The sequence below is a fragment of the Zeus faber genome, assembly GCF_960531495.2.
Source record: "Zeus faber genome assembly, chromosome: 18".
NCBI lineage: Eukaryota > Metazoa > Chordata > Actinopteri > Zeiformes > Zeidae > Zeus > Zeus faber.
The window spans coordinates 29,762,740-29,777,582 of NC_137210.1; the positions used below are offsets into that span (position 1 = coordinate 29,762,740).

The window sequence follows — 14,843 nt, forward strand, 5'->3', positions numbered from 1 at the left end:
GGCTCAGTTGTGATGTTATCCTGTATCTACCGAATAACAAGACTCCATCTCATGGGAAATTGTTAAGTTAATATTTACTATAAAATGAACATTTTAATACCCTTAATTAAGCACATTTGACCTTTTCCCCCTCCAGAAAAACCAAGCCCACCACCAAAGCTGGGTGTGACTGATGTGTCCAAGGAGAGTGTGTCGCTGGCCTGGGCCAAACCAGAGCAAGACGGAGGCAGTAGAATCACCAGCTACCTGGTGGAAGCTTTGGAGAAAGGCCAAGAGAAATGGGTCAAGTGTGGTGTTACTAAGTCCATCCATTTCACCGTGTCTGGCCTGAGGGAGAATGCAGAGTACTTCTTCAGAGTCCGAGCTGAGAATCACGCCGGGCTCAGCGATGTAAAGGAGATGGTCAACCCGGTGGCAGTCAAAGACCAGCTGGGTATGTTTCATATTGAAGTTTAATTTCTTACAGTTCAGCTACTGGAACAGCAGCATAATCATTGTTAACAGTATTTGACAGCTTTTCAAATTAAAAATGCAATGTGGTACATAGCATTTTCTGTGTATTTACACCTTAGCTGTTCTAATCTTTCTTCAGAATCTCCTGAGATCAACATGAAGGGTTTCCCCCACAACACAGTGTATGTCAGAGCTGGCTCCAACCTTAAATGTGAAATCCCTCTGAGTGGCCGACCTCTGCCCAAGGTCACCTTGTCCAAGAACAATGTGCTGCTCAAGTCCACCATGAGGTTCAACTCTGAGGTCACCCCTGACAGCATTAAGATCACCCTGAGGGAAAGCATTGCCGGGGACTCCGGTCGCTATGACATCACGTCCTCCAACTCCAGTGGAACTACCAAGTCGTTTGTGAACATTTTGGTTCTGGACCGCCCCAGCACTCCGCTGGGACCCGTGGAGCTTTCCGACATCACCGAGGACAGCGTCAGCCTGAAGTGGCTTCCACCGGTGTACGACGGTGGCAGCCCCATCACCAACTACATCATCCTGAAGAGAGAGACCACCACCGCTAACTGGGTGGAGGTTTCATCTGCTGTGGCCCGTTGTACCATGAAGATTATGAAGCTCACCACTGGTCTGGAGTACCAGTTCAGAATCAGAGCTGAAAATAGATATGGAATTAGCGAGCAACTGGACTCACCGCCTGTCACCGTCAGCCTGCCATACAGTAAGTCCAGCTTTCATTTTATTCCCCGTCCCACTCCTCTCCTTTACTCTCCATCCTTCATAAAATGTACTTCTGTTAATATTTTCTCTTCTTCTCCTGTGATATCTGTCTATAACATTTATGTCTTTAACACAGTCCTGATTTCTCCTTTTTCCTCTCCAGCCCTCCCTGATGCTCCATCAGCCCCAGAGATTACTGCTGTCAGCAGGGAGAGCATCACTGTGGCCTGGAACGAGCCCAAGTCTGACGGTGGCAGCCACGTGTTTGGCTACCACCTCCTGATGAAGGACAGGAACAGCATCTTATGGCAGAAGGTCAACAGGACTGTAATCCGTGCAACTCACTTCAAGGTGACCAACATTAACCCAGGACTCATCTACGAGTTCAAGGTGTCGGCTGAAAACGCTGCCGGCGTCGGCCCCATCAGCAAGGTGTCTGACGCTGTCCTGGCCATCGACGCCTGCGGTGAGTCGCCTAAACTTCATTTGAATTGGGGCAGAAGTAGCTGTAGAAAGAGGGGCACTAATTAAAAACAAAAACTGAAAAACTTTCAGAATTGTTTGTTTGCTGAAAATTCCAGGCATGTGTGTCAATTGTTCATTGGAACAATCTGAAACCCCCCCACTGCGTATTAGCCTTAATTAAGCTGACAAATAATTGAAACACATATTGAAATGTTGAATATAATAATCATTTTCTCCATTTCTAAATATTTAAATATCTTGTGTGCTTCTCCAGAGCCTCCCATCAACATCCGTATCAGCGACATCACCAAGAACTCCATTAGCCTGGTCTGGCAGAAGCCCAACTACGATGGCGGCTCTAAGATCACCGGCTACATCATTGAGAAGAAAGAGGTCTCTAGCGGAAGGTGGACCAAGGCCAACCTCACCAATGTCACAGATACACGCTACACCGTGAGCGGCCTGGCGCAGGACGAAACCTACGAGTTCAGAGTCATGGCCAAGAACGCTGTGGGCTCCGTCAGCAACCCGTCCGCCATCGCTGGACCTGTCACATGTGTGGACACGTACGGTGCGTAGAGCCTCTTTACCTTCACCTGTCCAATCTGTTCTTGTATTGAATTCTACACAAACCTGGAGGAATCGCAAGTCGCAATAATAGCAATTGTATCCAACAATCATCTGCTTTATAGATGATACCAACGATTACCATAATTTCACTATTCTAATTGAATGCCCAGTTGTTCATAATTCCTAAGATGTTACAAACAACCATTAGTCTTCTGCCCTGGGTATGTGCTGAATGAGACCTTTAAAAGGTTTATTCATAATGATTTTACTTTGGATTTTACATATTACATCTGCTGTAATCATGACTTTGAATTCCTCTATCAAAATAATACAAATAATTCACTATTTCCATAAAAAGCAACACATAAAGGTGCAAAATCAAAATAAATAAATGTTCCAATTCATCAGAGAATTGTATGACTGTCCGAAACTGCACTCCGAATATTCCAATTTAGAGCACACAGTGTAAAGGCTTTGTGGGGTATTTGTTGCAGGCGCTCCAGAGATCGAAATTCCACCCGAATATCTGAACGAGGTGAAGTACAAGGCTGAATCTGCCGTGGAGCTCAGGTTCAACATCACTGCCAAGCCCACTCCCACCATAGAATGGTCCAAGGATGGCAAAGCCCTGGAGCCCAGCGCCCAGCTCTCCTTTAAACACACCTTCGAGACCACCAGCCTATTCCTGAAAGACACCACGCGTTTCAACTCTGGAACCTACGAGGTCAAAGTCAAGAACTCCCTTGGATCAGCCTTTGCCACCGTCAGGCTGCTCATTCAAGGTATTATAATGATGTTTAATTGTGATAGAAACCAGCTGGAAACCAGAGTTCCTGTTTTCTAAATGTTCTACCTACCTAGGAAGCATTTTTATTACTCAGCCTTGAACTATCCTTTCTACCTAGCTGGTCCGTGTAACTGAGGCAAAGCCTGTATATGTCCTTACCTGTCACTGTGTCCTGTCGTCCAGACAAGCCCGGCCCTCCTGCTGGAGAGATCCAGCTCAAGAAGGTGACAGCTGACAACATCACCATCATGTGGGCTCCTCCAGCTGACGAGGGCGGTGCCATGGTCACGCACTACATTGTGGAGAAAAGAGAGACCAGCAGGATCATGTGGTCCATCATCTCAGAGAAGCTGGTGGACTGCATTGTCAATGTTCCCAGACTCATCCAGGGCAACGAATACATCTTCAGGGTCCGAGGAGTCAACAAGTACGGTGTCGGGGATCCACTGGAGTCCGAACCCGTTATCGCCAGGAACGCTTTTGGTACGTCAGCATTTCCGTTTGAATATTAATACCAAAATACAGAGTGAGATGAGAATCTGAGCCTCCTCCAAGCTCAGTGTTTTCACTGCTTCCAGACCAAACATCGTGTTGGTTTTAGGTCAGTGGAAACTCCTGCAGTGGAAAGAGTCCGAACGCAGTGGTTGATTATGTCAGTTTTTACCATCCTCACTTAATTCACTGTACTATTTTGTTGTTCTCAGTTCCTCCCAGTGAGCCATCAAAGCCCAAGGTCAGCATGATCACCAAGTCCACCATGACAGTCATCTGGGAGAGGCCAGCTCTGGATGGGGGAAGTGACATTGACGGTTACTACCTGGAGAAGAGGGAGAAGAAGAGCCTGCAGTGGTTTAAGGTCTGAACATTTAGATTTACTTTTACATAACATGATATTTCCAATTTATTTATTTTACATTTAATTACAATTTAATTTACATTACATTATGTATAAGGGGGCATTCCACTCTTTGTTTGCTGTGTTTGACCTCAGGTGGTGAAGGGATCAATCAGAGACACCAGGCAGAAGGTCAGCAACCTGCTGGAGAACAACGAGTATCAGTACAGAGTGTGTGCTCTCAACAAGGCAGGAGCAGGAAACTACTCCGAGGCATCTGAACTGTACAAGGCCTACGACCCCATTGGTACGGTGCCAACACCGCTCTGTAGGAAGAGTTTCGCAAAGCTCCATGTGATGACTTGTGTACTAAAATATTAACTTAGAATTGCTTGAAGAACTGAATTTGGCCACAAAGTTATCCTGTTCAGTTTGGACTGCAGGTTTATGTCCTGTGTCTCCAGTTAATAATGTGTTTGTTTCTCCTCTGCAGACCTCCCTGGCGAGCCCTCCAAGCTGAGGGTAGTGGACTCCACCAAAACCTCCATCACCCTGGGCTGGGAGAGGCCAGTGTATGACGGAGGCAGTGAGATCACACACTACGTGGTGGAGCAAATGAACACAGAGGAGAGGGAATGGGTGACCATTGGCTCCAAGGGGGAGGTCAGGACCTGCGAGTATGTGGTGTCTCACCTTAAACCTGGAACATACTACTTCTTCAGAGTCTCTGCTGTCAACTGCAAGGGCAAAGGAGAGGACATCAAGATGTACTCACCTGTGCAGGCCAAGGACATCCTGGGTTTGTATTCATACAGATATTAGAATTTATTTTGTCCAGATTTACAAACTGTATCAAATAGTTTGACTAATTTAAATGTTTGCATGCATGTTTTTTGATGCATCTTTATAATCATTATTAGAAAATGAAACCAAGTCAATTTCTATACAATGATTGCAAATGGTGAATTATGTTACGTGGTTTTTATACGTCTTCCAAACAGCTGTTGTTCAAAACTAGCACTACATCTCTCTCTCTTCAATACAAATACACTCCCCACCAGAAAGCCAAGCCAGTTCCCGCTGATTAGAGATGATAGAGCTGGAAACACTACCACTTTATTCCACAGAGGGTGCTAATGTCATCAAAAAAACAGTTAAAATATGTAGATGGATTTGCACTGTATTGTGGTATGTTATCATTGTGTAACTGACTCATTTCGCTCATGTGAAACAGAGGAGGCGGATCTGGACCTGGATGTTGCCATGACTACCCAGTACATTGCCAGGGCCGGCCGGGATGTGGAGGTCTTTATCCCGCTAAAGGGGCGGCCCGTGCCGAATGTCACCTGGCGTCGTGGTGACCGCAACATGGCCGGTGACAACCGCTACACCATCAACAGCAGTGAGCGTGCCACCACACTCATAATCCCCAAGGTGACCCGTGATGACTGCGGCAAGTACCTGCTGGAGATCGAGAACGGCGTAGGAGAGTCAAAGGTCATCACAGTGTCGCTGAAGGTCTTGGACAGTCCATCCACCTGCCAGAGGCTGATGATCAAGAATGTGACCAGGGGAAAGCTAACTCTGAGCTGGGAGGCTCCGCTCATCGATGGCGGCTCCCCCGTTACAAACTACATTGTGGAGAAGAAGGCTTCCACCATGAAGGCCTACCAGGTGATCACTGCTGAGTGCTCCAACACCTCATACAAGGCAAGTGGCCTCGAAGAGGATGTGGCCTACTTCTTCAGGGTGTCGGCTGAGAATGAACACGGTGTCGGCGACACATGTGAGACCGCTGAGCCCGTCAGAGCTACGGAAACACCCGGAGCCGTCAAAGACCTGGTGATGTTGGATTCCACCAAAAACTCTGTCACCCTGCAGTGGAGCAGGCCCGACCATGATGGCGGTAGCCACATCAGTGACTACATAATTGAGAAGAGGAGCAAGGAGGATACCACCTGGGTTGTGGGGGCATCCTGCAAGCGCTGCACTTGTGAGGTCATAGGGCTGAAAGAGAATGCCATCATGGACTTCAGGGTGTTTGCCAAGAACGAGAAGGGCAACAGCGACTTCTTCCAGATCGGACCCATCACTGTCATGGACTTCATCATCCCACCGGAGGCAAACCTCATTGACTTCCCCAGTGGCGAGTTGGCTGTTCGCATTGGACAGAACATCCATATCGAGCTTCCCTTCAAGGGAAAACCCAAACCTGTTATCAGCTGGCTGAAGGACAATGTGCCTCTGAAGGAAAGCGAGAAGGTTCGCTTTAGGACCACCGACAGCAAGACCTCAGTCACAGTCAGAGGAGCAAAGAAAGAGCATGCAGGCCAGTACACGTTGGTGCTGGACAACAGAGCAGTTAAGAACTACTTTGACATTAATGTGATCACACTGGGACCTCCCTCTGTACCTGTTGGTCCCATACGCTTTGATGAGATCAAAGCCCAGAGCATCATCATCTCCTGGGACCAACCAAAGGAGGATGGGGGCGGTGAGATCACCTGCTACAGCGTAGAGAAACGTGAGACCTCCCATGCCAACTGGAAGATGGTCTGCTCCAGTGTGGTCAGGACAACCTTCAAGATTCCCAACCTGGTGAAGGGCACCGAGTACCAATTCAGAGTCCGAGCAGAGAACAAGTATGGAGTCAGCGAACCCCTGAACTCCTCTGAGACCAAAGCCCAGCACCAGTACAAACCTCCTGGACCTCCAGGCAAGCCTGTGGCCTACAACGTCACCAGTGATGGCATGACCATTCAGTGGGAGGCGCCTGGTTTCGACGGAGGCTCCTCGATCCTGGGATACCATGTGGAGAAAAAGGACAGGAACAGTCTGCTGTGGCAGAAGGTCAATTCTACCATCATCTCCAACAGAGACTACAGACTCATCGGTCTGATTGAGGGTCTGGAGTACTCTTTCAGAGTCTACGCTGAAAACAACGCCGGTCTCAGCCCTGTTAGTGAACAGAGCAAACATGCGCTCGCTATCTCTCCTGTTGGTGAGTTAATTTGTTGCACGCCAAATCAGTATGTTCTACTTACTTCAGGCAACACACAGAAGAATACATATCAGGTCATGTCGACTTCAAATATACATGAACATACTAATGGAAATAATTATACTTGAATATTCCAGAATATATATATATATATATATATGTGTATACTGTATATATAAAGTATATATAGTATATATACTGTATATATGGTATATATATTGTCGAGAGAGAGTTTACGATTATAGACATTTTGATACTGTGTTTTAGTATCACTATCTGTGTATCCTTAGGTAAAAGCAGCAGCTAAATGATGATGATGATGTTGTTGCTGTGTCTTAGATCCCCCTGGGACTCCAAACTGCATCGATGTGACCAGAGACTCGGTCACCCTGAAGTGGGACGTTCCCAAGAGGGACGGTGGCAGCAAGATCGTGGCCTACAGCGTGGAGCGCCGGCAGGGAAGAGGGAAGTGGCTTCGCTGCAACTTCACCGACATCAGCGAGACCCAGTTCACCATCAGCGGTCTGTCCGCCGGAGATCGCTTTGAGTTCAGAGTGATCGCCAGGAACGCGGTTGGAACCGTCAGCCCACCTTCCAACTCCTCCGGATACATCATGACCAAGGACGAGAACAGTATGTGCATTTCAAGAAAAAAAATAGGATTTGGTGTCACTTGCGTCATGTGATGTATTCTTGCAATAATTTAAGCTGTTAGATCAGTAATCTGCTACAATCTCATTTTGGAAGAAATAAAGAATAAACAATGATTTTCATTTCTAGCAAATAGTAGGCTACCCCAAAATGTGCCAGGTCAGCATGTGGTGTGTCACATAATATTGATAACCAGAATGCGCTGACGTTTTTTATAGCTTCATACATTTAGCACAGAGTGAAGCTACATTCCGTGTTCACTGTGGAACAGCCACATGATGAGCTTCTGTGTGTGTGCGTGTGTGTGTGTGTGTGTGTGTGTGTGTGTGTGTGTGTGTGTGTGTGTGTGTGTGTCCAGTTTCTCCAGAGATTGAATGGTCCAAAGACCAGGCTCTGACCCTCAGAGCTGGAGAGAACATCAGACTGGGCTGCAGCATCACCGGCAGGCCTGTTCCTCAGGTCGTCTGGTTCAAGGACGGCAGGGAGATCGACAAGAGGACCACGATCGACATTGAGATCACCACCAACATCGGCGTGAGCAGCTTGTTTGTCCGTGACGCCGACAGAGACCACCGCGGCATCTACACTGTGGAGGCCAAGAACAACTCAGGGACCAAGAGAGCCGAGGTCAACGTCAGAGTCCAAGGTGGGGGAATCCTCCATGTTAACAAGTCACAACAAGATTGAGAAATGTATTGTGGACAGGAAGCTTGAAAGGCAACTTGTCAGTCATTAAACCATAAGAACAACCCCTGTGTGCTCTCTATATGAATAACTAATATAATACTTCATACTTCAATTCATAATTTTGGGCTTATGGAGAAGATGGCATGAAAAAAACAACAACCTGTTTTAAACTTAAAAAGCATAAAAAATGCCATTTTCTTTCCATCGGTGGCAGTGATGTCAAGCAGGGTTAACACAGTGTGACTCTGCTACAGCAGGGTGCCAGTCAATCCAACTGAGAGGCTGCGTGACACAGGAGTGTCTACAGGTTTTTCGGTTTCTTCAAGTAGGAAACAAAGGACAACAAATAAATCTAAATCTAAAATAAAAACACATTCTGCGGGACCGCTATATCTAAACCTATACATATAAATACTTGTGAATCTAAAATGAAAACAGACAGGAACCATAAGTGTCATAACTGTGTGTAAGAATAGGGTAGTAAGGCATTATAAACATCTTATTATTGGCCAGGCTTAAAATGCAAAACCAAATTTTATGTAAAAAGAAATCTAGGCGGTACCTGCTGTGTTTCTGTATCCACCAAGATGAGGGATTGAATAAGGTTGAAAACCCCTGTGCCAGGTCACTCACCAAGACATCTGTCCGACTCACTGAAGGTTCTCCTCAGACCACAGCTCAGTCTCGTTGTTTATCCTCATCCTCGCCTGTTGCCGGTCCCTTGGACGCCTCGCAGGCTGCGGCCCATTGTACATGTTGGAAGGAGGATTTTTCACCTCAGCGGTCTCGGCACTCTTGACATTGGGATTCAGTTTTCTTATAGTTGCTGTTCACTGAAGCGCTCGCTTTGTCCTGTCTCCCTTACGTGACGTCACATTCAAGTTTGTGGGCAATGTCAGTTTTTTTCGGTGGCTATGGCTAATTGGGTCACAGAAATTAGTCCAGCTTTAATTCTAAGTGAAATAAATACTTCCCCCACACATTACCTCAGTGGAGATGCCAACGTGCAAGTTGCCCTTTTAAGCAAGAAAACATCATCCGGGTAATTTCTCGCCCATCATATGCATTCCATGATTAATGCATATTGTCATTGTCATTATTATTTTTAATCTTCCTGCCTCAGTATGAGCAGCAAGCCCAGACTGACCTCTCCCCCTGTTTCCCTGCAGACACTCCGGGGCCCGTTGAAGGTCCGATCAGGTTCACGGGCATCACGGCTGAGAAGTGCACAGTGTGGTGGAACCCTCCAGAGAACGACGGCTGTGCTGCCATCATGCACTACGTGGTGGAGAAGAGGGAGACGTCCAGGATCTCCTGGGCCATGGTCACCTCTAAGTGCGAAGCCTGCTCCTTCAATGCCGCCAACCTCATCAAGGGCAACGAGTACCAGTTCAGGATCTCGGCCGTGAACAAGTTTGGCGTGGGCAAACCTCTGGACTCCGATGCAATTGTGGCTCAGATGCAATACAGTAAGTTAAATATGAGTCAAGTAAAAGTACCTGGAGACAACTCAGACTTTCAAAACTTCCATCAGTTCAATCTTTCATGTTGATATTGGATTCCACAAAAAAAAATTGAATATACATTATGATATTAATAATTAATGTTTCATGTCTCTAATCATCAAAATGTCCGTCTATTGGCTCTGTCTCTCTGGTCACCGACGGCTTCCTGTAAGTAATAAAATGGAGGAGAGACCTGAAGGTTCTGGAACAAAGAAGCTCAATTCTTTCCATTCATCATCAGACAGATACAATTCTAAAACTGCAATCAACACTGGACTAGTTGAACAAGATGAAGTTTGTTTCCATTCGGTTATAAAGGACTAGAGCTCCCTCTAGTAGTCCCAAACTACACATCGAAACTATACTTTATAAAAACTATAAACATTTAGATACATATCCAAAAAGGGAGTATTAGTGTCATGGCTGTGGTTTAAAAGGGAAGCTTACCCCATCCTTTGCTCTCCAGCTGTGCCTGATGCTCCTGGCACTCCAGACGCAACCCATGTGACCGGCAACAGTATCACCCTGTGCTGGACCAGACCAAGGACAGATGGAGGAAACGAGATCAAACACTACATCCTGGAGAGGAGGGAGAAGAAGAGTCTACAGTGGGTGAAGGTGTCCTCTAAGCGACCAATCACAGAGCTCCGACACAGAGTCACCAACCTCACAGAGGGCAACGAGTACGAGTTCCGCATCATGGCGGAGAACGGAGCTGGCGTTGGTCCATCTAGCAGCACCTCCAGGCTCTTCAAATGTAGAGAGCCGACCAGCTCTCCCAGTGCTCCCAGTATGGTCAAGGTGGGTCTATCTATCTATCTATCTATCTATCTATCTATCTATCTATCTATCTATCTATCTATCTATCTATCTATCTATCTATCTATCTATCTATCTATCTATCTATCTATCTATCTATCTATGTAGCTGTCTCATGATTTGCTATTAAGAAATCTTTCAAATAATACCTTGGTTCATCTTTTGTTTAGGTGGCAGACTCTACCAAGTCCTCTGTCACTCTGGAATGGACCAAGCCGGTGTTTGACGGCGGAATGGAGATCATTGGCTACAACATTGACATGTGTAAGGCCAGTTTGGAAGAGTGGCACAGAGTCAACAGCCAGATCTGCATCCACACCAGGTACACGGCTAAAGGCCTGGTGGCAGGAGAACTCTACAAGTTCAGGGTCTGCGCCGTTAACAGCTCCGGAGAGGGAGAATCGTCTGTGATTCCTAACCCTGTCCAGGCTCTGGATAGACTGACGTCTCCTGAGATCGACATCGATGCCAGCTTCAAACAGACGCACATTGTGAAGAACAGCGGTACGGTCACTCTCCACATCGCCTTCCGAGGGAAACCGGCTCCTCTGGCCACCTGGTCTAAGGTAGACGGGGAACTTCCTGTCATGGCTGACATCAACAGCACCGAGTCCTTCTCCACCCTGACCATCGAGGGTTGCACCAGATACGAGGCCGGGAAGTACACCCTGTCCCTGGAGAACAACAGTGGACGGAAGTCCATCACCTTTACAGTCAAAGTACTGGACACTCCTGGACCTCCAGGGGCGATTACCTTCAAAGATGTTGTCCGTGGAGCGCTGACCATGATGTGGGATGCCCCAACCAACGATGGAGGAGCTCGCATCCACCACTATAAGGTGGATAAGCGTGAGGCCAGCCGCTTGGCCTGGCAGGAAGTCAGCTCCAAGTGCTCTCGCCAGATGATCAGAGTAACAGGTCTGGACATCGGTGTACAGTATATCTTCAGGGTTATTGCTGTGAACCAGTATGGACAGGGAGAGCCTCATGAAATGACAGAGCCTGTGGTGGCCACAGAGGAGCCAGCACCACCCAAGAGGCTAGATGTCGTTGACACCACCAACTCCAGTGCCTCCCTGGTGTGGCTGAAACCTGAGCACGATGGAGGAAGCCGCATTCGAGGCTACATAGTAGAGTGTAGGGTCAAGGGCAGCGACCGCTGGACTCTGAGTGGAGAGACCAAGTCCCTGAAGATGCAGGTGGAAGGTCTGATCGAGAACACAGAGTACGACTTCAGAGTTAAAGCCAAGAATGACACAGGACTCAGCGAGCCTCAGGCAATGTTCGGCTCCGTGGTGATCAAGGAGCCTCGCATCGAGCCGACGGCAGACCTAAGTAGCATCACCAACCAACTCATCACCTGCAAGACCTCCAACACCTTCACCATTGATATCCCCATCAGTGGCAGACCTGCCCCCAAGGTCATGTGGAAGCTGGAGGAGATGAAACTAAAGGAGACTGACAGAGTGTCCATCAGAACCTCTAAGGAGAGAAGCACGCTGGTGGTGAAAGACAGCAAGAGAGGTGACAGTGGCAAGTACTTCCTGATCCTGGAGAACGCCGCCGGAGTTAAAACCTTCACGGTGAGTGTGGTGGTGGTAGGCAGACCCAGCCCACCCACAGGCCCTGTGGAGATATCCGGAGTGTCCTCAGAGTCCTGCACTCTGTCCTGGTCCGAGCCCACGGACGATGGCGGCACTGACATCAGCAACTACATTGTGGAGAAACGGGAGTCCAGCTCTGCGTCCTGGCAAGTGGTGAACTCCAGCGTGAAGAGAACCACCATCAAGGTGACGCACCTGACCAAGTACATGGAGTACACCTTCAGGGTATGTGCAGAGAACAAGTTCGGTGTCAGCAAGTCCATCGAGTCCGCGTCCGTGGTCATCGAACATCCATTCGGTGAGATGAGTTAGATGTCAAATAAATTGGAGAAAAATATATTTGTAAACATATTATTCTATTTATTTTGTTCTTGTATTCCATACAATTTAAATTTTTCTTTGGTCATAGATTTATTGAATTTAACATATTTTTGTCCTAACAGCTGGTGTCCTGTAGTTTTGACTCTGATTTTAATTTCTTTGTTCTTTCCTCCCCCAGTTGCTCCCAGTCCTCCCACTCGTCCCGACGTGGTTTCTGTGTCAGCAAACGCCATCGGCATCAAGTGGGACCTTCCCTACGCAGATGGCGGCAGCGCCGTGACGGGCTACTGGATCGAGAAGAAGGAGAGGAACACCATCCTGTGGGTGCGGGAGAACAAGCTGCCCTGCTTGGAGTGTCACTACAAGGTGTCCAACCTGATCGAAGGCCTAGAGTACCAGTTCAGGGTTTACGCCATGAACATCGCTGGCCTCAGCAAAGCTAGTGAGGCCTCCAGACCAGTGCTGGCTCTGAACCCTGTCGGTGAGTACTACCAGGGGCTTCTCTGTTTTTTGTGAAAGGAAAAGATGGTGGTCAGAGTTTTTACATGAATCATTGCTGAATATGCAAAGTAAGCTGATATTGAGTGTTTTATTTTATACATTTTATCCGTTGTTGTCCCAGTTTAGCCAGTACACAAGCTGCTCATTGAAAAACTCTGCTGTTTATATTTAAATTAAACTTACACAAGGAAGGAAATGCAATGTTTTGGAATCACGTCATCAGCCAGTCAGTGTTTCCTTGTTTTACCACAGACCAACACTTGAAACTGAGAAGCAGCTATTTAGCAAAAGGAGTCAGTATGGGGATTTCAAAATGCACAAAAATCAAATTGTGATCTTTGAGTGTATTCGTCTTTGTGCAGATCCTCCTGGGAAGCCGGAGGTGACAGACATCAGCCGCTGCTCTGTGTCTCTGGCCTGGTCAGTGCCACTTAATGACGGAGGCAGTAAGATCGTGGGTTACGTGGTCGAGAGGAAGGTCTACAGCACTGACGAGTGGGACGACAACCGCTGGCTGAAGTGTAACTACACCACCATCACCGAGACCTTCTTCACTGTGGCCAACCTGGACGAGGGCCAGACCTATGAGTACAGAGTCCTTGCCAAGAACGCCGCCGGAGTGCACAGTGCCCCCTCCGAGTCCACCGGACCTGTCACATGCAAAGATGAATACTGTACGTTTCAGTGACCATAAAACAGTCCGACTGTGTGTAGTAAAGTTATTTATTTGGTCTGATTTTGCCTCCTTCCCTTGCAGCACCCCCCAAAGCCGAACTAGACAGCAAGCTCGTGGGAGAGACCGTCACCGTCCGGGCCGGGTCCGACCTGGTGCTGGACGGTGCCGTTGGAGGAAAGCCAGAACCCAAAGTGTTCTGGTCCAAGGGGGACAAGGTTCTGGAGCTAGGAGAGAAGTACTCTCTGACCTACACCTCCACCAGAGCCATGGCCATCATCAAGAACTGTGACAGATACGATACTGGCAGGTACATCCTGACCGTCAAGAATGCCAGTGGAACCAAGACCGCCGCCGTCAGCGTCAAAGTGCTGGGTAAGAAGACAGAACTCAACAGCACCGCAGTTCCACTGCTGATCCAGAGCACTGATTTGATCCGGTACCCTTCAGTAACTGTGATAGTTCACTGTAAGAAATAATATTGAACATGCTGCTATGAGTCCAAACATTTTTAATATCTTAATGTTTGGTGACTGGACTCTGTGCATCACAAAGCAACAGAATTTGTCACCAGTTTAACCCCTCCTACAGCATTTTATGTATCTGAAATCGCCACTGACTTAAATGACTTCTGCTGGAGTCAACGTACGTATGTCAACAGGAGACCAGCTTCCTGCAGCTCACTGTGTGTGTGTGTGTGTGTGTGTGTGTGTGTGTGTCTCTGTCTGATTGTCTGTCTGTCTGTCTGTCTGTGTGTGTGCGTGTGTGTGTGTGTGTGTGTCTCTGTCTGATTGTCTGTCTGTCTGTCTGTCTGTGTGTGTGCGTGTGTGTGTGTGTGTGTGACAGACAACCCTGGAGCTCCAGCCGATCAGATTGTGATCAGCAGGGTGACCGAAGAGAAATGCACCGTCTCCTGGAAGATTCCACTGGAGGATGGTGGTGACACGGTGACGCACTACATTGTGGAGCGCCGCGAAACCAGCCGCCTCAACTGGGTCATCATGGAGACGGAGTGCAAGACCCTGTCCTGTGTCAGCTCCCGACTCATCAAGAACAACGAGTACGTCTTCAGGGTCCGAGGAGTCAACAAGTACGGAGTCGGAGTTCCTCGCGAGTCGGATCCCATCATCGCCAGGAACGCTTACAGTACGTTGCAGTCCCGCTCACATCCACCAAGTGGTGGGGGTGGGGGGGTTCAGCCACTTTTATTTCTTGTTACAGTAGGGTGGTGGTGCTCACGGTGTT

At 47.8% G+C, this 14,843-nt stretch overlaps 1 protein-coding gene across 1 annotated transcript in view; it reads left to right on the forward strand.

Moving 5' to 3' along the window:
* ttn.2 (titin, tandem duplicate 2) overlaps positions 1–14,843 on the forward strand; it is a 211,128-nt gene that overhangs the window by 176,781 nt on the left and 19,504 nt on the right. The window contains exons 202-220 of the mRNA XM_080018974.1: positions 137–433; positions 593–1,180; positions 1,343–1,645; positions 1,919–2,215; positions 2,709–2,996; positions 3,185–3,484; positions 3,706–3,857; positions 3,993–4,143; positions 4,330–4,635; positions 5,071–6,837; positions 7,177–7,470; positions 7,847–8,134; positions 9,345–9,644; positions 10,147–10,481; positions 10,670–12,401; positions 12,603–12,905; positions 13,288–13,599; positions 13,683–13,973; positions 14,445–14,744. Of these exons, the coding sequence (XP_079875100.1) occupies positions 137–433; positions 593–1,180; positions 1,343–1,645; positions 1,919–2,215; positions 2,709–2,996; positions 3,185–3,484; positions 3,706–3,857; positions 3,993–4,143; positions 4,330–4,635; positions 5,071–6,837; positions 7,177–7,470; positions 7,847–8,134; positions 9,345–9,644; positions 10,147–10,481; positions 10,670–12,401; positions 12,603–12,905; positions 13,288–13,599; positions 13,683–13,973; positions 14,445–14,744 (8,604 nt within the window). The remainder of the gene's footprint in view (positions 1–136; positions 434–592; positions 1,181–1,342; positions 1,646–1,918; positions 2,216–2,708; positions 2,997–3,184; positions 3,485–3,705; positions 3,858–3,992; positions 4,144–4,329; positions 4,636–5,070; positions 6,838–7,176; positions 7,471–7,846; positions 8,135–9,344; positions 9,645–10,146; positions 10,482–10,669; positions 12,402–12,602; positions 12,906–13,287; positions 13,600–13,682; positions 13,974–14,444; positions 14,745–14,843) is intronic.